Source organism: Apteryx mantelli, chromosome 4 (assembly GCF_036417845.1).
Source record: "Apteryx mantelli isolate bAptMan1 chromosome 4, bAptMan1.hap1, whole genome shotgun sequence".
NCBI lineage: Eukaryota > Metazoa > Chordata > Aves > Apterygiformes > Apterygidae > Apteryx > Apteryx mantelli.
The window spans coordinates 49,705,268-49,732,029 of NC_089981.1; the positions used below are offsets into that span (position 1 = coordinate 49,705,268).

At 39.7% G+C, this 26,762-nt stretch overlaps 1 protein-coding gene across 1 annotated transcript in view; it reads left to right on the forward strand.

Annotated features, from left to right (window-relative positions):
* Positions 1-26,762, forward strand: part of DPF3 (double PHD fingers 3) — a 172,867-nt gene that overhangs the window by 134,670 nt on the left and 11,435 nt on the right. Inside the window, exon 11 of the mRNA XM_067295673.1 lies at positions 6,862-6,990. Within this exon, the coding sequence (XP_067151774.1) occupies positions 6,862-6,990 (129 nt within the window). The remainder of the gene's footprint in view (positions 1-6,861; positions 6,991-26,762) is intronic.

Here is a 26,762-nt window from a genome sequence, read left to right on the forward strand (position 1 = left end):
TGGCTCCCACCATTGCTCAGTAAAACCCAGGGATGAATGAGGTAGACATGGGTGCATCTCCAGCTGGGCATCCGTCTCCTGCTCCACTAGAAGCTGTAATTCAGGGAAAGCCACAGTCAAATTGCTGTTTTTCTTTTCCCTTCTCTCCTCATTTATGTCTTTTTTGTTGTTGTTGTAGTAGTAATTTCTTGTTTGAGCCTGCCTGTCCTCCACAGATGCATTTTGAACAGAAAATTAAGGGGATGTACTACAATTCCTTACACTTGAGAGATGAAGTAATAACAGGTGGCAAGACCAGAGGCAGCCCGAGCCCGGCACTCCGGTTGCCATGGAAACGGGTCAGACCTGCCACAGGATGAGTGCTGTCAGCGGCGGGGGGGAAGGCGAGAGAGATGCACGGGGGCACTAATCCTATAGGTTGGGATTATATGTTGTCAAGTCCTCCAAGGGACTTAGGTTCTTGGCAGGCTTTGAACTGCACAGGAAGCCAAATGTTGGACTTGCATTTCAACGCTTAGAAAAAGGGAGGTGTCGAAAGGGAAAACTGGGCCCCGGTCTCAGACAAAGAAAGAGTCTCGTAGATTTTTTTTAAGAGAAAGCAAATCCACCCCTTTTTCTCCATTGCAAAGTGCATTGACTTGATTCAGGCCTACCCTGAGGTTCCCGTGGTCTCTATTGTGCTCTGGAAATTTTTGTTGCAAACTGAGTAAATGGCCTGATTCAAAGCCCTTTGAATTGAATTGAAAACCTCCAATGGACTTTTATTGGTTTTGGATCAAGCCCAAGAGAAACAGGTAAGAGCTGGACAAAACATGTTAGGGAAAATGCCTTTGGGATGGCATATACATCTGTAGTCAATTCACTGTATTCATTTAAATAAGCAATGCACAACTTCCCCCCCCCCCCCCAAAGGACACTGAGGTACATGCTCTGGTCCTCATTCTACACTGCCTTTCCGCTCATGTGGACATCATATGAAACAGGGATTAAATGCTACCAGACCTAGATTCTCCACTTGAACCATGGTCAAGTTTTATACTATAGTCAGGTATGAATTTCTTCACAGGTTAAAGAAATACCTGTGATTATCATTTGGTACCAGGTGGCAGAGAATCCAGTTTCTCTTTTCAGCACTGTTTCCAGTTCCAGACAGGTGTTTAAAGATCACAATCCAAATCATTAAAAGTAATAACTTCACTTAGAAATCAGGAAATGAAAAAAATGCAAGGTTCTATTCATTTGGCTTCTTGTTTGTATATTTTTAAGAGTCACAGTTTGAAGTAAAACTATTGAAAATATTTGTATTCTGAGTTTTCCTGTTGAAAAACAGGGACAAGAATTGCTTCTTCTGAACTTGTTTTCCATTCAAGATATTCTCTGCATCCATGAAAACTAGAAAATGGAGATTCTTACTGAGTCACGTGGCTCCAGGACATGATGGAGAAAAGAACAATCCTAATTTCATGATGCTATTTGACTAGAAACAGCCTTTGATTATTTGTTTATTTATTTTATTAAAATGAAACCATAAGGAAGGTAACTTACAAGTTTTTAATTACTTGAGGAGGAGCGAAGAGGAGCTAGAACTCTGTTTAGACCCTCTACCTTCAAAATCAGGAAGGCACAGAAGTTTTTTTAAACATAAACTCAGTTGATTTGTTTAACCTCTTAGGCATTGTCTACACAGAGAAGTTACTGTGTAATACAATACAGAATAATTAAAGATGCAGTCCTTATTTGAACAACTTTTCTGCATTTTAAGCAGGTCTTTATTCTATCTAGCTTAATCCAGCTTGAAATTCACTTGATTAAGCTAAAGAAGAAAAAATGTTTTACAAAATAGGAGCATACCAAAGTTATTTGGAAATGCTGATTTCATTTTACATCTGCGTTCTATCTTCATGTGAATGAGCTTTCAGGTACAGAGGAACTGTTCACTAGCCTTTGCAGATCTTTCTGTGGATCTCCTTAATCCATTTGAAAAAATATTTTATACCAGAATACTCTATTTTATGCTGGGGCAGATATAAACAGAGACAGAGTCTTTGATGAAATTAGAGAGCCACACCAGGTTGAAAAAACATTTTTTAAATACACCCCCTAAGAGCACACTTTAGCTCAGGCCATAGAGTCATCAAGGCTTTTGATCTGTGGTAACAGTTTGTAATATAAGAGAAAAATCAGAGAGTTTTTGACATGATCATGGCTAGCTTTCAAGGCTTTGCTTTAAAATGGTTTCTGATTCTGGATGAACACTTTAAAAACAAAATCTTTGGTTGTATTCATCTGATCCTAATGGTTGAGTTAGCACACCTTGGTGAGTTACTTCTCATTAGCTGAGCTGTCATGTGGCTTAAGCTAGCAGCTTCTACTTTGTGATTAACTTCTGCAAAAAGTGTATACATAGTCCATTACTATGTCTCAGATGTAAAGCAGTGACACATTAGCCCCTAGTAACTTAATTGCTTTTGCTTCTATGTTCATTCTTATACTTACTTTTATGAGTATTTTCATTGATTAAAGGGTGGGAATAGGATTTGGCTTTTGGCGCATGATACCCATCTCATGAATATCTTACTATCTTTGCTTTGTTTTTTTAATTCCCTCATCGTTTGTGAGCTACAGTAAAATAGAACTAAAACCCTCCAAGCACACACACACACACACACAATTCCTTTGGAAATAGGAACCGGTCGCTATCATCCAAAAATCTCTTTATTCCTCAAACCTTCTGTGATCTAGCCTGGGGCTTAATTCATTGTACAGTACTGATCAAGAAACCAAGCTTAAGTCAAGTTTGATTCTAGTTTTTGCCACCTGTTAGTACAAAAAAGCGTTGAAAAGAATAACATTGCTTGTACTGGCTTATTTGGCTATAAAGATACATCATTTAACACGTCGTTGATGCAGCTTCAGGAACTTCTCGTCTATGTACAGCTTTTCAGATCTGACATCTCTGTCAGTCTGCTGAGTCAGGTCCATAGTTATGGCTGACGTATAAATAAATAAATAGGTGAGCATATATGCGCTCACATTAAAAATTAAATTGGAAGAAAAAGGGAAAAAAAAGGAGGTGGTCAAGGATAACTCTATTCCCTTGACAATAGTCTAGGAGAATCTTTTCAGTTTCATCACACTCTACTTGTCCCACACAGTGTAGACAAATTGCTTAGCATACATATTTTCACAAGATTCTCTGTCCCATTTCCAGGACAACTTTCAGTGGGTCTTAGACTCATAAGTTGCTTTGCAAAATGTAAGTCAGTATTCACAGAGAATTACATCAATTTTACCATTCTGAGCAGTGGTAGCAGTAAGGCTCTTTACTTAGCCCAGTGGCAGGCACCTTGAAATCTTGTTTGTATTTGTGGCCTCAGCACAGAATTCTTGTGCTTTCTTGAGTAAGCCATTTAATCACTCTACCTCCAAGTCTTTCCAGCTGTAAAATGCAACGATGCCTCCTCACCATGAAACTTAATTAGGATCCAGCAACACCTTGGTTAGAGTCAATGGCAAAAGAGACTTTTGACTTCATTGAGGGTTAGTATTAGGACCTTAGTACCTGTAACACACTTTGAGAAACTCAGATGAAAGGTGAAGTAATGTAATAAAGAACAACAACAACAACAACAAAAAATCACTGAACACAGAGCTCGCTGAGTTTGCATTGCACATGACCTGTCTGTAGAAGCAGCACAATATAAAGAGGTAATTACTTAACTTTTTCAGAAGTGGGGGTGGAGGGGGGAAAATAAATCCTAGTGAGATCTGCTTTTTAGATGAAAATAAATGCACAGCTAGCAAATTTATGAACATTTTGTTAAAGCTCTTAAAATGAGTTGGTATGCTGGGCTTCCAGCTGGCTCCTGTTCTTTTTTGCCTATTTTGTATGCACATATTAAATACCTCTCCGCTAACAAGCAAAATGCTAACCCAACAGTAGAAGCTTCTGTCCATTTCTGGGAGAAGTGAGGATCTGCTATACCAGGACCCTTTCAGAATAAAGATTAATGTTTAGTAAATATGTCAGGGACATACAATAATGCAGGAAGAGAATGGTGTATTTGCACCATTATGGTTTTTAATTATTTCTTAATTCCAGCTTACTTGCAATCTTCCAACTACCAGTTTCCAAAAAGTTCAACCAATCAACAACTGGAAGAAAATAAATAACCCAAACCAGAAAAACAAACTGAACTCTGAGGAAATTTTACTTTTAACTTTATGTCTTGGCCTGGTACCAGAAGCCCTTTAGAATGTCATTGTTCTTTGGGGGAACTTTGGATGCGGACACAGCTCTTCTTAAGGCCATTAGTAAATCTTTTCAAAATATCTGTTAAAAATACACAAGTTACAAAATATTCCTTAAGAAGATAATTAAATATAGATGGTAATGTTTGAAGGTCTTCATTCTGGGTCCAGTATTGTTCAACTGATTCATCAACGACCTGAATGAAGGGACAGAGTGCACCCTCAGCAAGTTTGCTGACGATACAAAACTGGGAGGAGTGGCGGATACACCAGAGGGCTGTGCTGCCATTCAGAGAGACATGGACAGGCTGGAGAGGTGGGCGGAGAGGAACCTCCTGAAGTTCAACAAAGGCAAGTGCAGGGCCCTGCACCTGGGGAGGAATAACCCCATGCAGCAGTACAGGTTGGGGGTTGACCTGCTGGAAAGCAGCTCTGCTGAGAAGGCCCTGGGAGTGCTGGTGGACGCCAAGTTAAGCATGAGGCAGCAATGTGCCCTTGTGGCCAAGAAGGCCAATGGTATCCTGGGGTGCATCAGGAAGAGTGTTGCCAGCAGGTCGAGGGAGGTGATTCTCCCCCTCTACTCAGCCCTGCTGAGGCCCCATCTGGAGTACTGCGTCCAGTTCTGGGCTCCCCAGTACAAGAGGGATGTGGCACTACTGGAGCAAGTGCAGCGAAGGGCTACAAAGATGATTAGGGGACTGGAGCATCTTTCTTATGAGGAAAGACTGAGAGAGCTTGGCCTGTTTAGCCTGGAGAAGAGAAGGCTGAGAGGAGATCTTATCAACGTGTACAAGTATCTGAAGGGAGGGTGTCGAGAGGATGGAGCCAGACTCTTTTCAGTGGTGCCCAGCAACAGGACGCGAGGCAACAGGCACAAACTGAAACACAGACACTTCCATCTGAACATGAGGAAAAACTTTTTCACTGTGAGGGTGACAGAGCACTGGAACAGGTTGCCCAGAGAGGTTGTGGAGTCTCCTTCTCTGGAGATATTCAAAACCCGCCTGGATGCAATCCTGTGCAATGTGCTCTAGGTGACCCTGCTTGAGCAGGGGGGTTGGATTGGATGATCTCCAGAGGTCCCTTCCAACCTCAACCATTCTGTGATTCTGTGGTTTTCTAGTTTGTAGAAATATTAATAGGATAGACTCAGGCCAGGTATACCACTGTGATTTTTAATCTCTAAATTAAAAAAAGAAAAACAAAACCCAACCATCCCCTCCTGTCTGCTTCCCCCCCATCCCATTCCTAGTTAGAGTACGTAGGAACAAGAAGTTTCTCCTCTCTGGAGGGCAGAAGAGAAAAAATGGCAGTTCTGATTTCAGTCCTTCTGAGGCAGAGGAGAAATGGGTGAAACCACATCCTGGAACTGCCAGTCCCTGGAGTATCTGTAGCACTGATAGGGCTCAAGTGAGCTTGTTGCCAGTGCTTGTTGGTAAGCTTATCACAAACATTTGGGATTTTAGGAGAAACAAAGTCTACTAGAGAGCCAGCAAGTGCAATTCTAAAGTTGGAAAGACAAAAATAAGGGTAGGAGAGAAGAGGGATAAATTTACAGAGCTCATATGTTTAACATTGATAGTAGAACAGTATAGTTGGTAATGTTTCTGGCCAACAGAAAAGCCACTATGATGCAAAATTTCTTAATCTTTTAGTTTCACTTCAAAAAAAATTTTGCTCTTCTGCTCAACAAATAGGAATGCAAGAAACCTCTGCCCTTCTCTCCTTTCTAGGGGAACAGCACCCTCTTCTACTTAAGAAACACTCTGTGCCTGCTTTTTTTCAGCTATTCCTAACTGGAAATCTAGGAACCTAATGTCCTTCCTTCCTTCACTGAGGGAAGAGTTTTTAACTCTGCCAGCTGGGCTTTTGGCCCTGGGCTGATTCTTTGCACTTGTGCTGAGTATTTGCCAGGGCTGGACCTGCTGTGCTACCCTTCCAGCTTCTCCCAGGGCACATACACTCTGCCGCAGGTAGTTTAACCCTTGGCTGAATCGTCCACAGATGACTTTGTGAATATTTGTGGGCATTTGAACTAACTTTTTAACTAAGGAGACCCTATTGCTTTGAGATGTAATCTCTTCAAAAAAATAAAAGTTTTAAAAAAATCAGTTAGGGTACCTACCTTTCCATCATCATTCCACTTTTTATGTTTTGGGGAATGTGTTTTTCCTTTCTGAGTTTGTACTTTGTGGGTTTACAGTTGTAGCTGCTGTTTGAAAAAACAGACTTGCCTTACTGACAGCTTAGGTCTAATACAGCATTAGGGACTCTTTATATGTTTCCTGTATAGAAATTCCTTGAATTGTACAGGGATTCTGTGCCAGAAGGTCCTTGTGAGGGACCAGCCTGGCTGACATTATAAAGGAAATGGTGAAGTTTACTTCAGGAAAAATATGTATAACATAACATTAAATATAATTTAAAATATGTACAACATACATATTTAAAATGAAGGTGATTTACACAATTCACTTTTTGTTCTAATTGAGAATATTTTGGGAAGACTGTGGCCTGCAAACTCCGCAAATTAACATTGTATCAAAGAGAAGAGGGAGATGTCCAAACTGAATGCCCTTTAAGTAACACTGATTTCTAACCTGACTGCAGCCCAGAAAGGACCAGACGGGGTCATCATTCCCAATAACTACTGTGACTTCTGCCTCGGAGGCTCCAGTATGAACAAAAAAAGTGGCCGGCCTGAGGAACTTGTATCATGCTCAGACTGTGGGCGCTCTGGTAGGTGACTACTTCTTGCAACTTTCTCATACAAAAGCATTTGTGTGATTCATTTTTTGCTCCTTCTGAAGATTTTGAAGAAAGGCAGCACGTCTGGGAGGGAATGGGAAACAAGGCTTTACCTCTTGTTTTTGTTTGTGGGAAAGGATGATTGGGAAACTTCCTGTCATAAAACCCATTGTTGAATTCATGTTTTTAAGCTAATGGGGTCTTACGAAATAATAAAGATTTAATGTATTTATTGGCTGCTGTGAACATTGTTACATGTACTAGTTGTTCTTTAAATGGAAGTAGAAAATCATATGACAATGTTAAAGAATGGGCTCTGTCCTCAAATGCTGCAATTACAACTATAAATTACTTAAAAGATTTATGAAAGTTGCATGACAAGCATTTCCATTGATTACACATTTCATGCATTTCTTCATCCAAAAAAGAAAGAGGGAGGAAATTACAGGGTAGAAATGGGGGTAGCTGTCAAGAATTATCCCCTTACAAGATGACTATCATTAATTTTGTTTAAAGAGGTTTTTATTTCTCTGTTTTCTTCCCTTCTGTCTTTTCAAATGTAGGCAATTGTGTCTTTCTCATCCTGAGTTGTCTTTATTTCTGGGCTGTTGTTTTCTATGGTTCTATCTTTCTTTCTCTTTTTTTTGGAAATTTTATCCCAGCTGAGCTGTTATTTATAGCTTGGGTGGGAGGTGGTGGTGGTAGAAGGAAACCTTTAAAAACTGCATATTCCCGCTTCAGTCCAGGTTTCCAGTGGTGATATGTCTGGTTAGTGGTGATAGTAGTGGTGATGAGACCATTAACAGTATATATGAAAAACAGAGAGACCTTGAAAATCAACGTTGCTGCTGCTGCTTCTGTTCTGTAGTCACTGAAGGATGTTTGTTGTGCGATCGCTGAAATGCAACATGGAGTGTTCTTGTGCTGAAAGAATGGCCTTCTCATACTCCCACTGAAATTCATAGTAATGCTCTTTCCAAATTCAGTGGGAGCAGGAGTACACTCTCACTGACAAATTGCCTTCTACAGTTGTCGTGACCTCTGAAGATACGCTGAAGTGATAATGAGTGGCCATCAGAGGACCAATGGCAACCCCTTTGGTTTTCTCCAGGGGCTTCCTTATGAGTGCCGTGCAGTCACTAGCATTGATCTTTTAGTGTATATATGTTTGCTTCTTAATAACTAGAGGGGAAGCTCATATGATATGTGGTGACATCTTGGAAAATGATTCCCCTTTCCCTTTATTGTAATAGTTCAATATAACTCGTTTCAGCATCGTCCTGATATTGCACAGTGAGACAGATCCATATATTTTGCCATTTAAACATTGCTACAGTGATTATATCAGAACATAACACAAACACATTAATTCCCTTGATTCCTTAGTGTGATAGAGTAAGTAGATCCGCAGGCAACCTAAATTGTGTAAAATCAGTTCCATTAAATGCTATCCTTGTACAAATTCTGACCCACCTGGGTCATTCATAAGGGTCTGCAATGGTGTGACAGATGAGTGATGAAAGTGATTAAGGTGCAACCACACACACTAATCTGTAAATGAAAACAATGAAAACTCTTTGGTGGCTGCCATCTTCCTCTTTCTTGATAATGGAGAACATTTTCATTACACTCAGAGAGAGGTCATGGAAATTACACTGTTTCTTCACAAAGTCAGTAAAATCACATCTCTATGAAGTGGTTCATCTACCAATTATTTTGTTATATCCATTTGCTTTTTGTGAACAGGATTTAATTCTTTGTTTGTTTCTTAAGCAATGCAGTGTATTTGTTACACAGCCGATTCTTGTAGCTGGAGGGGAACCAAACAAGTGATTATTTAATATCATGTTAGTGTTTCTGAATAATAAAATAGCTGTCCCCTACAAACTGATGCTTCCATTTTGCTGGGGCACAAGAGATATCTTTTACTCTACCTTTCTTGAAGAGGGAATTTAAGCGGTGTACTATTAATCACTTAACACATTTGACTGAAGAGAGAAAATAAACTTTCACAGATTTCAGTATTTGACTTTTCTTTTTAAGAGTCTTCTTTTTGTTGTTGTTGTTGTCGTTGTTGTTGCTATTGATGTTCTGTGTGGAGAATTTCCTGTTCCGTGTTAAAAGCTGGATTGACAAACACTTTTGAACTTCTCAGTGTTCCCCAAGACAGGTCATTTCTCATCTTAGTTGTTTTAGTAGTTGAACTGTATATATTTGGTTGTTTTTTTTTTTTTTTTTTTGAAGGAGATGCCATGAAATTGGAATAAAAGTGTTTATTTAGTTTTCAAAATGTATTTCATTTTGTCTTCAGAGGAGCCTCTTTAGGGTTAGGTGCAGGGCAGGGATAAAAAGTAATCTTGAGGTTGGTAAGACATCTAATGGGTTATATTTCTGTAGCAGTAAATTTGTGACAGTTGATGCCAGTCTGAAGGACAGTCATTGTGCTTAGAGCTAACGGAGTCTAATTATTTATACGGTCTAAAAATCTTTTAAAATTGATCTAAGTAATCACAAGAAAATATTTTAATGTCTTTTGAAGAGAGGAAAACATCATTAACCCTTTCGCTGCCATAGCTATGGGCACCTGTGTTTGTAGATTTTTTTTTCTTTTAAAAAGAAACTGATCCTTTTTTATTTTTCTTACTGCAGTTCTACCAAGCTATGTTGTTGAGGTGTGCGGGCACATACAAGCACACACCTATGAGCTCGATAGTCTGAATTGTTTAATAATAATGATGATTAAAAAATTATGATGATGATGCGTGTTGCTTAACCTATGTGCTGATATATTCATCATACATGTCAGCTCATTTGGGAAGAGAAGGCAGGAGGGACGAAGCAGCGCCAGCACGCACTACGGAGGACTTGTTCGGTTCCACGTCAGAAAGCGACACCTCGACCTTTCATGGCTTTGACGAGGACGATGCAGAAGAGCCTCTCTCGGGCCGAGGAGGTGGCTGTGGTGGCAGCTCTCCCTCTGCAGAAAAAAAGGGCGGCTGCTAAAATAACTAAAAAGACACACAAACTCTGAGCAATTTGCTGTCCTTTCTACTACTAGGATTATTATTACTTTTTTTTTAATTTTAGGTCCTTGGGTTTTTGTTTTTTTGTTGTTGTTTTTGTTATTTTTCCTGTGGGGTGTACACTGAAAGCACAAGTGTTTAAAGCTCTTGACAACTACTTTGAAGAGACAGAATGTTTTGATTTTCCTGTTTTTTTTTTATTTTAATTTGTTTTTCTCCCACCTCTCCCCTTCTCTTTCTTCTGGGAAACCTGAAATGTGGATTTAATATTTTTTTTAAATAGTGAGCAGAGTTGATTTTCTTGTCTTTTAATATATATATCGGCAAACCACGAAAAAAACAGATGGGTTGGAGAGCAGAAAGCAAACCCAAATAGGTTTTTTTTTAATTATTATTATTTATATATTCTATATATTATTAGAAAAAAGATACTTTTTAAATAAAATACAAAAAAAACCCAAAAAGTAATGGATGTCTACTTGATAATAGAACTGTTTCTAGAGAACCACTGTGGGCAAACTCTGTCAGAGGACAAGGAAACCCTTGGTGTGATGGCTTCTGCATTTTGAGATTTTGCACTTACAGTAGCATATGGAGTTTGGCTCCTCTTGTACACCTGCTACATTTGTCTTTAACAGCTTGAAAACACAAACAGCTCAATGGAAGACCATGACCTTGGGGAACACGTTTCCATACCTCCTTTGGAAACCTTTACACCCAGTAGATCTCTTCCTCCCTGCACCCTTCATCTCTTCCTCACTCTGTTCTGCTTTTTTTCTTTTCCTTCATTTTGCACTTCATGAAGAGCAATTTCCAAGTGTAGGGATGGAATATGAATGGCGAGCCATAGACTTCAAAGACAAAACAGATGGAGGAGCAGAATCATGGAAGAAAAGATATGGAAAAATACCTCACTTATATTTTCCTTTCCATTTTTAAATTTTAATGCAGATCATTTTTTCTGTGTCGCCCAGATTTTTCTCTCTGTAGTGTCTTGTGAGACACTTTGTTTGCTTTTCAATAGCTTCTCTTGAAATAAACCAAAGCAATACTCATTAAAAGTTCCAAGGGCAATGGAGAAGAGAGTGACTCCCTTCCCAGCGTCTATCCCAGGAAAGAGGAAACACGCAGCAGGATTTGAAAGGTATGTCCCAGCTGAAATGTCTTCCACTCATTGTGAAATCTCTGTGCCCTGGATTTTCAACAGACCATTGCCTGAGATTAGTTGTAGGAGTAAGTCCTGGGGATTAAATTGTACTGTGAATATGTGCCATGTTCAAACCTCTTGTGAAGCTAATGGATGTTGTGGGGGAACAGGATCTAGCCTAATGTGTGCAGTCGAGAGTAAAGGCTATAGAAGAATTCAGTGCACAGGTTCCATTTTACTGTCCTAATGCGGGCAAAAATCTCCCTGAAGGGAGGGCAAGATTAGGTTTTAAGGATGTTGGCATTATACACATCAGTAAAAATACAAATGGTGAAATCATGACCCCATTTAAATCATAGGATAAATTGTCATTTATTTGGGCAGTATCTAATCCTGAAGCTGGAGGTGTGTGTTTATGATACCAGAACCCAGAACAGAAATCCCAGCCTAGCAATGAAAACTTTGGATGTATGTTGTTCTACTACATCAGTGAAGCCTATCCAAATGGATTCCATTTCTCCTGTTTCTTTTCCTGGGATAGCACAATACTATTTGTGAGAACTCTTTAAATGTTTTTTCTAAAAACCTTAAAAAAAAAAAAGAAGAAATGATCCAATTGTGATGCTTCTCTCTAATTTTTTATTGTTGACTTTAGACATGGAATAAGCAGTGGACAGATTCTGCTTTTGGGTACATGGATGTAAATCCAGAATGATGCTATTGACACTTAGACTACATTAATCATGTGTTTTTTGGAATTGTAGGAAACTGTTTTACAAAATGTTACTAAATACCTCTGCGTGTTTATAGCATAGAACAGTGCATGCAAGAGCCATGCATATGTGGAGGGAGAAGGCCGATTTTAAGCCTTCCCCATGTTGATAATCTTTTTCTGTTGTTATTCTGTTCCTGCTGGAGTATCATAATCAATCAAATGTCAAATCAATGATGTTTTGGTTCAACAATGCCAATGAAAAGTGTACTTTAGCTTATAAAAACATTCATACTTTCCACAACCAGTCTTTTTTTCTCTGAAATAATACATGAGATAAATTTATAATACTTTACCACTCTTCTGTATTTACTAAAAGCTCAAATTCCAGATGGTTTTCAGGGGTAAGAAACAGGCACATAAGTGTCTGTTTTTCCAAAATCCCTGAAAGAGTAATTACTTAGCTTGCATATCCATATCATTTTGTGTGTGTATGCGTGTGTGTATGCGTGTGTGTGTATGTATACAGGTAAACACATACCAAGAATATATGTGCACAGACACATAGACACATGTATTACAATGCAGACATTAAAATAAAAAGGAATAGAAGTCAAGGTGGAAGACACTCCCTAACCAAGTATGAATGGAACCAGCTCTTATATGAGGCATTGTTGGCTCACTTATTTCATATTGACCTTACAGTAGACAAAGAGTAATATCAATAAAGTCAGTAGATTTCCTCTGAGTTTATGTTAATATAATTGAGAGCAGAATCTGGTCCAGAAGTACTGTTGTTGCCATTTCTCAAGGAAATACCATAAACCTGAAATGCAATAGATTAAAAAAAATTAAGTTCAAATTGGTTTCTTATGCTATTCCTGCCCTTCAGTCCCTGCACTTGCATTTATGTTGTTATCACTATATTATTTCCCTTCAAAAAAAGAAATCTTTCTCCTGCTACTGTGTGAAATGTCCATGCGGACAAAAGAGAAATAGAAAGGGAGCAATACATAAAAATGTGCCAAATGCACAGTAAACAAACAATAATGAAAGAAAACATGATTTCTTGCATCTGTTTCTTGTATCCATGTAGCAATCACGTCACACAGATTAGTAGGTTAAGAAAAGAGTTAAAAAATTTCAAAAGCACAGCCAGTGCTCCTTAAAATAGGATCAGAGTATGTTTTGACAGGAAGAGGCTCACAGGAGTAATATAGAGACTTCAATTATCAAGAAGTTGAGGAGAGCTCAGTTTTAATGGGCTGAGAAGAGCCAAGGTTGGTTCATTTTAGTTCTTTTGTCTACTTTTTACTGTCTAACTCAGAGGTGTATTCTTTAGCTGCTTGGAAATAGCCAGCTGCACAGGGCTCCTGGTGTAGCGATGGCAGCACAGAGCTCAGCATTTGTTGACTGCTCTACTTACCTGGTGCTTGCATGCTGCTGCAGCCGATCTGGAGCTCTGTGCTGCGGTAGTGACTATAGTCCTAGCACCACCAGAGCTAGCTAGCTGAAACCCATTCAGGTATGTCTTTCCGAACTCCAGTCTCTGCGTCAACTGCAGGATAGACATACTCTAAATGCAATTTTTTCTAAGTGGAGTCCTTACCATTGTCTTTTGTGAACCATGCCTAACACAGTCTGGGCTCTTTGGGAATACAAACAATAATCAGATGCCCATAATTCATTAAATCAGGAATGCAGTCACTATAACAATGCATACAGTCTTAATCCTTTCGCAACCTAGCCAGCCGTCTTTGTGACAACTGGGTAGTACAGTACCCTCAGAAAGAAGCCACAGCAACTCACATAATGCATAAAAACTGCCAGCTGACCTTTATTATCAATGGCATACAAAAATACATATCACTTATTTATACCATTAATGTGGATATGGACAGTCACTGATTCAATCTAGTTCTGAGAGGGAGGAGGATAAAATAAATTTGTCATTGAGGAGGGCAGGATAGTCCTTGGATCCCTCAAGATGTCTCATGAGATAACCAGCACAAGGGAAAACCCACATCTCCCAGTTGAGAAGGGCAGCCTGAGTAGGGTGGTGCTGACCACAGGAAGGCATTGATCACAGGGAAGAAATCAAGATGTGGAGCTGGGAGCTAGAAGAGTACTTGTTTGAACTAGCTTGGAAAGTAGTGTTAACTGTGAGTATTAAATGTGTTGATATGGAAATGAAATATTCTCAGGATAGGTACTGCTGGAATGGAGACCTGAAACAGGGAAAGAGGGTTGGTCAGCTGATAAGTCAAAAATGAAAGCAAAGCAAAGAGGCAGCTACAGGAGACTTTCTCAGATGGACAAGAGAAAACTGATGGCATTAACGAGATAGAAAATATACAGGAGGAGGTTTAATAAGCACAGTGGAAAAAAAGAGGAGCCTGACACCAGCATAGCTAGGTTAGAAATGAGGTAACTGCACAGCGCCACTTTTATGTTCAAAGACAAATAAGTCCCAAACCGAGCTAGGAAGTTATAAAGAGAGTTTTTCAATGTGAATTCTGGGTTGTACCTAAAAAAATACACTCATCTTTTAAATCAGAAAGAACTGTGATGCTCTGTATTCCCCAGTGATTTCTGCAGTTCAATAAGACCTGCTGTTTTGAGCTTCATAGGAAGATCTTTGAAGGCACAGTCCTTCAACTAATCACAAGCCTTGCTCTTCCAGTCCTCCTCCAAAGACGTCCTTCTTATTAGAGGAAGGTTATCACAAGTCTATCCAGATACTCCCCTGAAGCTTATATGCTCCCACATGAACCATGTCCCAAAATAAAACTCCAATGTGAAATGTGAATAAAGCAATGTTTCATCTCAGGCCCTAAATTCAGACTTCTCTGTCACATGAGCTAACTTCTTAGGCACCTCCTACTGCTCCCGTACTAAAGGATCTTAAGAAAAGACACATGATTTCCTGAGACAGCCTCTGCAAGCTCTCTGATTCACCTATGGGGGCAGGTAGAAATAAGGAAGTGATGTGCTGCTTGAGCAATTGATTGGGGGAAAGAAAATCTATATAGGATATGCACTGATCCTTAGCATATTCCCATTTGTGGCACTTGAATTAGAGGACATTTTAGCAGGGATGAACCTCAGCTCTTGCATGAAAACAGATTAAAATTTTAAGTACGATAACGTTTATTGAGAAAATTTTAAGAAAATATGTGACTCTGACATAACATCTAGAAAATAAAGAGAGACTGTGAGGAATGTGGGAGAACAGGGATGGAACTGAAATCTGTTTTGTTTTACTTTGTGCCCCCCAGTTTTGTGGGTTGGATATTTATTTCTTTTATATGCAATGGTGTTTGGAATAACATTGTACATATGTGGTAAGGTAATAAATGATGAGCCTAGACTGCTGAAAGAGGACCCAGGGAGAACTTTGCCATTGGCTTCAGAAGGATTAGCACTGGGCTTTCTTAGCTAGTTGCTCGTACTGAATAAAACCTCACTGTTAATACGTTTGCTAGCATGGTGTAGACAAGCTCTGAGATGGCCATTTGTTTCAATAGAATGCGTTATTACAGTCCCCTCCCCGCATTGTTTTGCCTTTGAGCTTTTGCATTAGTTAGTTATTCATTTTGAGCTCCAGTTTGCCATTTTACAGTCCTCAGCGTAGGCTCTTGATTGAAGACAGAAACTCGGTTTGCTGCCTGCTGGTGCATGGGGCAAATCAGAAGTGCGTCCAGAGAGTCACTGAGTCCAGACTGTGCTGGGATACCACTACTCCTGGCTGCTTTGCCTTTATTTGGTTAATTATTTTAATTATGTTTTGAGATGGACCCTAAAAGCTAGGATTCAAATACCATCAAGCTATGGAGTTTTCAAAACCTGGATCCTCATCCAATTTGCCTCTTTCAAATGGCAAGCAGTTTTACTTAATCAGTTCCTCAAGCAAACATTGTATTGACCCCACTGGGAGCTGTCTTATAATAAGAACTGCAAAATCTGCCCAATGTGTATTGTGCTGCAACATATGTAGATGTTTCCAATAAACGCCCATTTCTTATTCTCTGTGATTTTTTCCTATTTATATGTAACTATGAGTATATGTAAAGTATGAGGCACATGTATGTGTTCATGCTGGCATTGGGTTATTTTGACAAACCCTCACAGTACAGGAATGTAGCCAAGCTGAATTTTTGCTGACTGAGCCATTACAATAAACTCTATCAACATTTTTTCTGTTTGCCAGGTATTTACCAGGGTTGAAAAAGCCCAACCTGTATAAATACTACAGAGCACTGAAATTGGGTTGGAACTATTTTTCATATCCCTGTATGTATTTCTATAAGCGTTAAGTTACCAATTTCAGCAGAAGACAAGTTATAATAATATTTAGAAACAAACAGGTGTTGCAATATTAAGTTCTGATACCCAATAAGCTCTGATACCCCTGATAAGGGGATGCAGCTAGTTCATAACTTTGAGTTATTCTTTCTGTCACTTGGCAGCTCCTAAGGTTTTGGGCCTTCATGCCATCCAGAACTGATATGAGAGGTATGGGGAAGACATGGGTGGGTTTTGCATTTTGTGGAAATAAATGGATGATTTTATTGGCTGTCTGATACTGTTCAGGAGCTTAGCAGTGTAAAACTTAGTCTATTCATGAATTGAATGCAGTGGAAAATGCAGTTTTGCACTTATTTCCAGAATTTATCATATTGCTGCCAAGTCTATGTGTATAGTTCAGACTTCTAAAAATGTCTTTTGTGTAGTGCTGCATACCCTTGTGGCTCTGTATAAATAATTAGTAATATAGCAGTGTAGTCAGAGCAGGATTTCACAAGCAAAAGTCTTAACCTCTAGTAAAGACACATCTGAAGAAGCTGAATGATGAAGGCTATTTAAAGTTCTTCACAGTAAGAAAATCTGACAGTTCTTGGTGCCTTTCTTTTGGATATGCTCCTTCGTATCCCACTTGTCTGCTTTGTACTCCTTCATGGTCCCCATGGTCAGAGGAAACTGAGTTTGTTTAGCTATATTTTCAAAAAAAGAACTAAAATCCAAACAGTGTTGGAAGATTGGTTTGCATTTTTTTGTTTTATTCTGAACAGTTGCTTTTGTCGTCTGTTTGTGGTTGTTTAGTTTTACTTTGTATTGCCTTTCCTTCTGCAGTTAGACCTGACCTCATGGACTCCAACATCCTTCAAGCAAGACATTTCAGAAGAAGGCTGCGAGAAGCCAGGATGCTCTGATACTTCTCCTCTCCTTGCCCTGACTCTGCTGGACTTGTGTTTCATCTGGCACAGGAGCCTGGACTGTGGAAAGTCGGCAGCCAACTGTTCAGAGAAGATCTGGGGATTCCCTAAGCTTGGTGCAATACGAAGAATTTTTTTTAAACTCTTGATTTCACTTTCTTTTAAGCGTGTGTATAAACCTAGGTCAAACTGGAATTGATCTACAGTAGAAATGACTGAAAAAACAAACAAACTGAAAAAAGACATAACTATTTTATTTATTTCAATATTTAAGAGAGAAAAGAAGTGCTGAAGTTGCACGGTATTTTTGTTTGAAATACATTTAACTTCAAAATTTAAATGCAATTTTGTGAAGACATGAGATTTTAAAAAGCACTTAATGTAAAATAAAGACTGAATATTTAAGGAAAAAAAACATTTTTTAAAATATGAAAATAAAGATCAACTCTGCTCTCTCTCTTACTTTAAGGAAGCCATTCATACATGTGCTGGGTATCTTTGTTTTTTGCAAATTGGATGTGGTAAGTGAAGATTGTTCTGGTTTACTTTCTCCATAATAATATTTTCCTGTTAGATGCTTAAAACTTCCTTTGCTGTACTGTGTTAGGCACAAATCTGAACAAAACTGTTGGAAAAGCAAAGACCAGGCTCAGTGGCTGGATTTTTTTGTTACCAGGTTTTGTGTCCAGTTCAAAGGACTGTCTTCTCCCAGTAGGATTGATGTGTCTCTTCTGCATAGTAGAACAGGTTTTCACTTTAGTGTCTCTGGGAAATACTTCTGCTGAAAGAGAGGTTTGGAAAAGGAAAAACAACTGTTAATTTTGCTGTTATTTTTTGCTTTGGTAGTTCCACAGCTGATTCTGAGTTGGTTGTAAAGAAAGTGTCTAAATGTTCAAGTGCTCTGGGCACGGAACGTTCTGTTGGAGTCAAGGATGATCCCATGTGTAGAAACTGTGTGTATCTAGGCCCTCTCTTAAGAAGCAGTGGACTTTGAAAAGTATATAGATGCACCTGCATGTCAGCAGTAAGCAACAGGGGTAACTTGGGAGGAGAAGAGATTGAGTTTCCTTAGCTACCATCCTAAATTGTCCTGTGGGGCAGCAGAGAAGGAAGTTCGCAACCCTTACTCTAAGCTGGTAGCCGCCATCTCAGCAAAATAAGGCGTTCTGCTTCATACAAGCACTGGAGGACTTTGTTGGCTGCCAGATCTGTTCACAGCAGATAGTGCAGGGCTGGTCGCTGTCATGTGATGCAGTCTGGTAAGGATGCGGGATAGCCTTGTGTCCTGGAAGAAAGGTATTGAACTTGCCTCTGAGAGGAACTCCCCCCTATAACAGCTGTGCCAGATGTACCTATTGGTATAGACCCAGTGGATAGCTAGAAAAAGTGTCTTTGTTAATGTGGCTTATGTCAGTTTTCTGAGTGAAAAAAGCTATGTCTACAAAAAAAAAAAAAAAGCATCCTGCACAGGTGAAGCTGCCAGAGATCCTGATCCAGCATTATGTTTCTTGCACGCCTAAAGCTAGAACTCACCTCTCTGAGAGGTTTCCATGTGTCAGGAGCAGAGGCTCTTGTCCTCTTCTCCCTTCTCCATCTCCTGCTCACTCCCAGAGTAGCACATATGGCCAAAAATAGCAGCGAAAAATCTCTGGTAGACCTCAGTCCTGCTCTCACTAAATTATATGGCAAAAATTTATGTCATGATCAGGCCCTTTAGCAGGATGGTTTGGTTTTGTTCATTTTGTTGATTTCTAAACTTGCAGTTGGTGAGCTGCCGCTAGCGAGAAAAAAAAAGAAAATTTTGTTTCATCAAACTATGACAAGACGCACAACTGTAATGAAGCTTTGCAAACTGTAGGGTCTGTATTCAATTTGTGTAATATTTCTGTTAAATAAAAGTTTTGCTTCCCATGCCCCTACTGTATATTCCTCTGTAAATATTACTTTATCAAACCAATTCCACAAGGTCTTTTTTAGTGCAAATAATCTTCTTTTAAAAAAGACATTGTTGGATAACATACTTCTTGTACATATACTTTTCTAAGCTCTCCATTGTTTATAATACTCTCTTTGAAGCTTAAAATAAAACTTCCTCCTCTATTGATTTTGTTTTCCTTTTCCATTTTGTAAGTGATGACTTTTGTCCCTGTATTTTGTTTTGTATTTGTTAATGAAGCTTGAAGTTAACCAAAAATTCTCCTCCTTTTTCTCTTTTACTTTCTCTTCTCCATTTGTTGGACTACAGTAACAGGTCCTGTTACTTGCTTATAATGAAGGTAGGCAGGAAATAAAATACTGCTTTTTGTGTAGGATTCATATAAATAAGACTGATTATTTCCCATCACTTGGTGCTAATAGATGATCTTCTTAAATGTATTTATATTTTAAGAACCTTCCCCATGAGATTTATTGAGTTGCGTTAAGGTAATTTAGACTCAAAGGCTGAGTGTAAACTATGTGAGAGGGCTCTTAACACAGATTTTAGTGACATTGCCTTATGGTATCCTGACCTTATATCTATCACTTTTTTAATCAACGTGCCAGTCACTGGAGTAACTGGCTGCCAGTTTCAAAACCTTGGCTTGCTTTGTTGCATTTCATAATGTAGACCTGAAACCTCCCTTTCCCTTTACACATATTTAATTAGTAGTAGTATGGCTGCATGGGTTGGAGAAAGAAAGAGGAAATACTGTTTCAGATCGGCTGGGATCTGTGGCCTTTTCAGGAAATCCTGTGTTTCCTTTCCCCTAACACGCCTCTGTCATTTTTATGCAGCTCTGCTGAGTTTCCTCTGTCTTCCCATCACATTCTCTGCTACCAGTAGTGGCTATAGATGGCTCTTTCTGCACTGGCAGCTGCTTGCAAAAATAGCAGCTGGGATGTAGTTTTTAAGTGATCTTCTGAGGTGGGTACAGGGCCTTTAGAGTAGAGAGGCAGCCCATTCCCCCCCCCCCCCCCGGCAGTTTAAATGACAAATAATAGTGCAAAAGGAGGAAGTGCTACAGATCAGATCAGAATCGAATCTGGCAGGGCAATATAGAAATTACTCTAAACTCCTTGGAATTGTACAGAATGAGATCCTATCTGCATATTTTTTAACAGTTCTGTGTGATAGAAAGTATATTTTTTCAGCAGAGAGTAAATTATTCTTAGCCTTTTTCTATAAAGTTTTCCACATGTATAATTTTAATTTCCATTAATGTTTGTTTCTTGATTCACCTGGGGATAATATGACATGAAAACTGCGCTGCTTACCTACAGACTTTATCTTTTCCTGTGCAAAGCCTTTGGCAGATTCATTGGAGGAAAGAGAAAACAAAAAGATAGTTTCAGCTACTTTTGCTGTTCCCAGTCACTATGGCTCTTGCGAACTTGCTTGGGATCTGATAGAATTGCTTATGGACTGTTTACTGGGTTCTCCTCAGCCATTTTGCAGCTGAGAATGGACTTTCCTTCTTTTGCATGTTTTGGACATTGAGGGCCAGAGACAGTTGAGAAGGTGGGGTAAGATGCTAATGCTATTTCTGAGCTGCACTGAGAAGGTAGCTAAGATGCTATCCTTAGAGAGTATAGTGCATGATAGGATGGATAGTTTTAAACTCTCACCTAGTAACTTCCAATTTCCTTTCCCTCCTCTATTTCATTTGCTCTCAGGTATTCTTAAAATAATCTGAGTTGCATGCTTACAAAGCTACTTTTCCAAAGGGATTTCAGGGGGCAAGTAATCTTTTCCTGCCCCAAAGCAGAGTGAGAAGGGAGGGTGTGTGATAAGAAATCCTCTGGCCATTGCTACTTTTGTTCATCTTCTCCTAGCTCCTCCTGAGCTTTCTGCTGTGCTGCATAGGACAGGGAGACCCACATGGAGGTTGGATGGAGGGCAGAGACGAACGCTGGCAAATCAAAGAAAGGAAAGTTGAAGAAAGGAAGGAAGATGCTCATAGCATCAGTGCACTTTTCTTGTTCACTAGGTCATTGTCTCTCCTCCTGTTCCAACTCAGTTGTCGTTTTCATTGTCCCCAGTGTGATGGATATGCAGAGCAGAGCTAGACATTTCTGGTAAGGTAACCAGGAGTGAAAGTGTGTGTTGAAATTGGTCTTTGTGTATGTCTGTCAACACCCTGTTGAGATGAATGAGATCATTCCCACCACAGCACAGCTATTGTTATAGGCTGTCAGACTCCAGGGAAAAAGTCTGCATAAGTCTTACTTTGAACATTTGTGTGGAGTGTGTGTGTGTGTTTTAAGCTCTGGACCTGGAAATATAAATGTTCTAAATGAAAGTTTTAATTCTGCAAAAATTATCTCGACATAAAAAAAATACCACTGTTCCCTAAGTCCCAGAGCAGATTTCCTTTGTCATTCTGGCTAGGAACATATCTTATTTTCCTATTCTGGAGAAGGGTTTTTGCTGGTGAGAGCCAGGAATGACAGGAGAAGAGTAAAAATGTCTGCCAGCACTCCTGCATCTAATTGGTGTCCCCACAGCCAATGTTCCCTGGGTGAAGATTCATTTGAAGGATGACAAAGCTGAGAGCTGGAATCCTGAGTTCTGTGAGTGGACTGAAAACAGTATTGTCTCCTTTGCTTTAGCCTGAACTAGTATACTTCACTGATTTAAGATTTATTCCAAACCTTTGTCTGGTATCAGAAAAAAAAAAAAAGTGGTTAAATTTGCATGGTGGAGCTGTGAGCCCTAGTTGTAATTAGAGCCATCAGCCAATAGATCATGAAAAAAACATAACCCTTTCCCTCTAAAACCAAACTTTTAATGCTCATTAACAGTAACACAGCCTTCTCTCTGCCCTGTTCCATCCCTAGTGTTGAAGATGGCTCAGTAGGACCTCAACTACAGAAAACACAGGAGACCATTTAGGCATTGACTAGTTCCCTTAGTTTTGGCTGGGCTTGGGACTACGCTTGTCTAAACAGTGGCTTGTTGTGTTTAAGATCTCTGTTTTCCTTTGGAAAATATTATAAATTGTATTTTCTTTGCTCCACCGAAGCTGGACATTTCCAACAGTTTAGTCCTGTCTTTGATTTTAATGACTCAAGATGAGAGCCATCCACCTGTGGCATCCTTTTAGTTCACCAGTATATTTTTTAAAGCCTCACTGCATTTGTTGCTGTGTCAACAAATGCCCTTGCTGTGTGTGTAGAAATTCACCAAATCTGTTATTTGATGACCTTTCATCCTTTCAGCCTGTGATTCTCCATGATACCATGATGTATGTACCATGATGGGAGAACCATGCCATTTACCTTTAAAAAGTGCAAATTTCTGGAGCTCAGTGTTGTATTTGCTAATAGTGTCATCCAGGATATGATTGGAAACATTTTCTGTTTAGTGTTGTCTCAGGTAGCTATAGTAGCTCTGAATGACCTACAAATTACGACATTGCTATAGAAAAGGCCATATGCTTTGCATATTGCAAGCTGAGTGGTGGGCTGAAGTTCTCTGAACTGCTGCTACCTGCCTGCGTGAGGTGGCAGTACTGGAAAGGTGGCTGTACTGGAAAGCTTGTAGGGGGTGATTCTGCTTTGGGCTCAGAGCTGATGGATGTCCTGAGAAGGAACAGACGTAGTCTCCCTTCAATGCCTTGTGCTGAGTGGTTTTATCAGAGAAGAGAGTTTTGTTTCTCATGCTGTTCATCTTTCATAACAGACATTCTAATTTATCTTTAGGTTCATACAGTTGTTTGTGAGTCTTTAAGGGTCATTTTTTGCTTGGACTGAAGTCCCTTCTCATTATGCTTCTTCAGTCTTTGCTGTTAGTGTCCTGGTGTCAGTAACCATGTGGCTTCACTATGGGCTGTAGGAGGAGAAAGAATGTGACCAAATCTTTCAGATACAGCCATCTCTTTTGAAACAGATTAGGGGTTTTAAATAATGCTAGAGTGTTCTCAAGCATTGCTGAAGACTTAGCTTACTAATTTAGATTTATTTTATTGGCCATAGCCATTAACTACTTCATATGATGATTTCAGTGGCCAGTACTGAGGCTAGCTCTCCAAGGTGAGAGGAAATCATTGGATGAGAACCAGTTGAAAGCTGTGCTGTCACTGAAGGGGTACTTTTACTTTAGTGTTAGATAGCCAGTGAGATGCAACTTCTGAGTTTGTGTGACACTTACTATGGTGGAGTTTACCTAGGGTGGTTTTGAGCCTATGTCTGCTCACAAATCATAGTCGCTTCACATCAGTGCTCTCTTGGGAGTGGCTTAATACTATCAAATAACACTCAAATCTTTCCAGCCCTCTCCTCAGGCTCAACAGGTCATTTTAGAGTGCAGTGGATTCTGTGACTGGGTCTTGGCTCAGCAGTCTCATCCATTACAGGGATAACTGGCTTCTTAAAGAGCAGGTTTCAGCTCTTTTCAGCCTTTCCACACTGAGGACTGTGTTTGTGTCTCTGAATGTGTCCATCAGCCCAGAGGCTTTGGACAGTTACTAACTATCCACAAACTCTCTCTGAATTCAGATTGCTCTTATACTCTTCAGGTGACTGGTCCACAGCCATGCAATCCTTCACCTGGGGAAGCGGATCTCCCCTGGGCTAGGGAGAGGTAAGCCTCAATTCCCTTGCAAGGTCAGGTCAGCCTCTTCATTAATCAGCTCTCCAGGCCCTTTCTCGGTTCCATTAAGGATGGGATTTTAGAGGTATTTAGAGAGCTGGAAAAAAAAAAATCACAGAGAAGAATTTCCTAAGGATGGATGAACCCTTTAGGTTCCTCTGTGATTGCTTATATGAATAAGAATTAGGCCCTGTTAGGTACCTGTCATCAAAAATTACCAAAGATCTCTTGGGTAACAGGATGTTGCTAATAGTGAATGTGAGTGAGGCTGATGAATACCCTCAATGGCCATTAAGGCTAAGAGGAGTCGAGGGTACCCAGACCCTTGTCAGCCCAGCCTGTAGGAGGGGACTTTACAACCTCTTTGCTTTGACAGAACAGCCCATTAACAGTCTGATTAGCCAGGTAGCAGTTGACTAAGAGCACAGTCATAAGACTCACAGATCCCAATAGTACCACGGAAGATCACTTTTTGGCATTAAATAAAATAATGTTCTGCTTACATATAGTCTCTTTTCAGTTATTCTTCTGGTGCTGGAAAAGAACATGACTAGCAGACTGTTTAATGAGGGACATTTGAGTCCACTGCAGTGGAACTGGCTAATTTCTTGTTTAATCTAAGATGATATTTAGCTGCTATGAAATATCAGTTGTGTAGATTAAAGGAATAGTATTCACTTGTTACAGGTTAAAGAATGGCCTGCCTTTTGACTTTGTTAATCTGGTAGGGTTGGTCTTGTGAGCTCTGAGAAAATAAATAATGGAATTTAATATGGCACTTTTCCACTAAGAAGCAAAAAAATCCAACTGTTTTGGTGTCTCTGGCGTCATTTTGTTACAGAGTTATTTGAACAGAATTGTTCAAATAACTGAACAGAAAAAAACTCTGATGGGGAGAAATAATTTTGGTTTGATTCAAAATGAAATGCATTCTGTTTTTCCTCAATGAAACGACCCTTACCCTTTCTCTCCCCCTTCCAAATCTGCTCAAACTTGAATGAAACATTTAATTTATGAGTATATTTTGCTTTTTTAAAAACAATTAGATCAAGCTCACTTTTGAAGCAAGGTACAGTTTCAAAATGAAAAGTCAAACTTTTTGTTTGTAAAATACTGGAACAAAATGTCTCAACCTTTCTGAATAATCTGTTTCTGCCTCTGCCATTTCTTAACCCTTTCTCTCCTTCCACTTTCTTTTGGCTGAAACCAAATTCAGATTCAAATATTTGATTCACAAATCAAATATTTAGATCATCCTGAAATTGCACCTTTTAGAAAGTAAATGAAAACATTTTGCTTACTCTACTGAGCACCTGCTGATGCTCTGCAGCATGCAGTTAACCATTACTTCCCTCTAAATATTGACATCGCTAGGATTTTGATGGGAAAGTGAAAAGTGGCTGCCATATTGATGAAGTTTCCACTGGCACTTAAAAATTCCCAACCAAACAGAGGTTTTAACTAATGGAAAAGGAGAAAATCAGTAGACAATGAGATTTTTCCAGCTTCTACTACTGCATTACAAACAATGGAGAGTGTGTTTTAAGAATTCTGCCTGTTCAGTAGCTGAAAGAGTTTCTTTAAATCAATGAGTGACTGAATCAACTTGTTCAAAATTGTTTTCGTCTGTGTTTAGTTGAGTGAGGCAGTTCAAGTTGTGTCTCAGTATGCAGCTACACTGCTATATTAGCAGCAGTGTAAATTATGAGCAGTTCAGCATGCTTGTGTGGCAAAGTCAGACCTTTTGCATTTACTGCATGTTTCCATAGGTTATGAACCATTTACCCATCATGTGCTGAATTTATTTACCTGTATGATGCATAGTTTCCTCATGTAACAGCAGAGAGGTCACTGTGTATGCATTGCCATAGTGTCTTCTGCATAGTTAATAAGATTATTTATTATTAAAATGATGACATTTAAATAATTTCTCTGGAGTTTGCCATTTGATTTGAAACTTCTGGAACCATTGTGCTAGCAAATGAAATTAGAGTTGTTCTTAATGCATTCTAGAGAGAAATCTTGTTTGTCCAGAGATCAGAAATACTGTCTCCTTTCTCCTGCTCTCCTCCCCTACTCCATTTCATCTGCATAAACCCAAGCTACTCCTTTTTTGCCTGACAGTTGCTCTGATTGATGGCTGCTTCCTGGCGCATGGGTGAAATCACCTCTGAAGTGCTACCTGAAGCCCTTAGTGCTTGAGGAGGGCTTCAGTAATACAAAGAGGTTGTGCTGATGCTCTCTGAACTGACTGGGTGAACATGAGCCTGTTTCTAGTAAAGAGATGCCCATGTCACAAGGCGTTGCTGCCGTCGCTCTCTCATGGGTAATCTGAGCAGAGAGGCCAAGCTGGGAGTGCCCCAGGGAAACCGCATGTCCTTCCACGACTTCCTCCAGCCCAGGTTAGACACACTTTGTTGGGTCAGTGTTGAAAGCTTGTGCTGCCCATGTGTGGGCATGTTTTGTGGCTTTGGGGGCTTTGGGGGCTTTTGTTCTGGTCCTTGTGAGACACTGTTTTTATGCAGAAATTGTATTCTGAGGTTATGCCCTACTTGCAACACAACAAGGGCCTCCTTATAAAGTGGCTGAGGGAAAAGCCTTTTAAAGCCAATGTTCAGCCACCGTGTAGGAGCAAACCCATTTGGTGCAGAGTAACAGCACGGGGCTATGGTCACTGTGGGCATGCCAGATATCCATGTGGGCCAGGAACAGTTTCAGTGCCTGAAGCTTCAGGGGTACCCTTGGCAGATATACAGTTTGGTTCTAAATTCCAGTGAAATGTTGGTGAGTGGTTTATGTATGTGTGACCCTATCTCGCACCCTTGCTAGCAGATGGCAGCAGCAGGGTCCAGTGCACGTCTAGAGAGCTGGTCTATTCAAGTGTTACCTTGAGAATATCAGTATGTTGGCAGCACTGGGAAACCCTGCAGATGTGCTGCTGTCTGTTTGTATTAACACACTAGTTTAACACCAGGAATGTCGAAGAAAGACCAGGTATTTGGGCAGTTACTGGGTCAGTTGGTTCAAACAGGTGGCAGAGTCCTTGTTCACATTAAAGGAAGGAGAGGAAGGGCAAAGCTTATGTCTTGTTTTA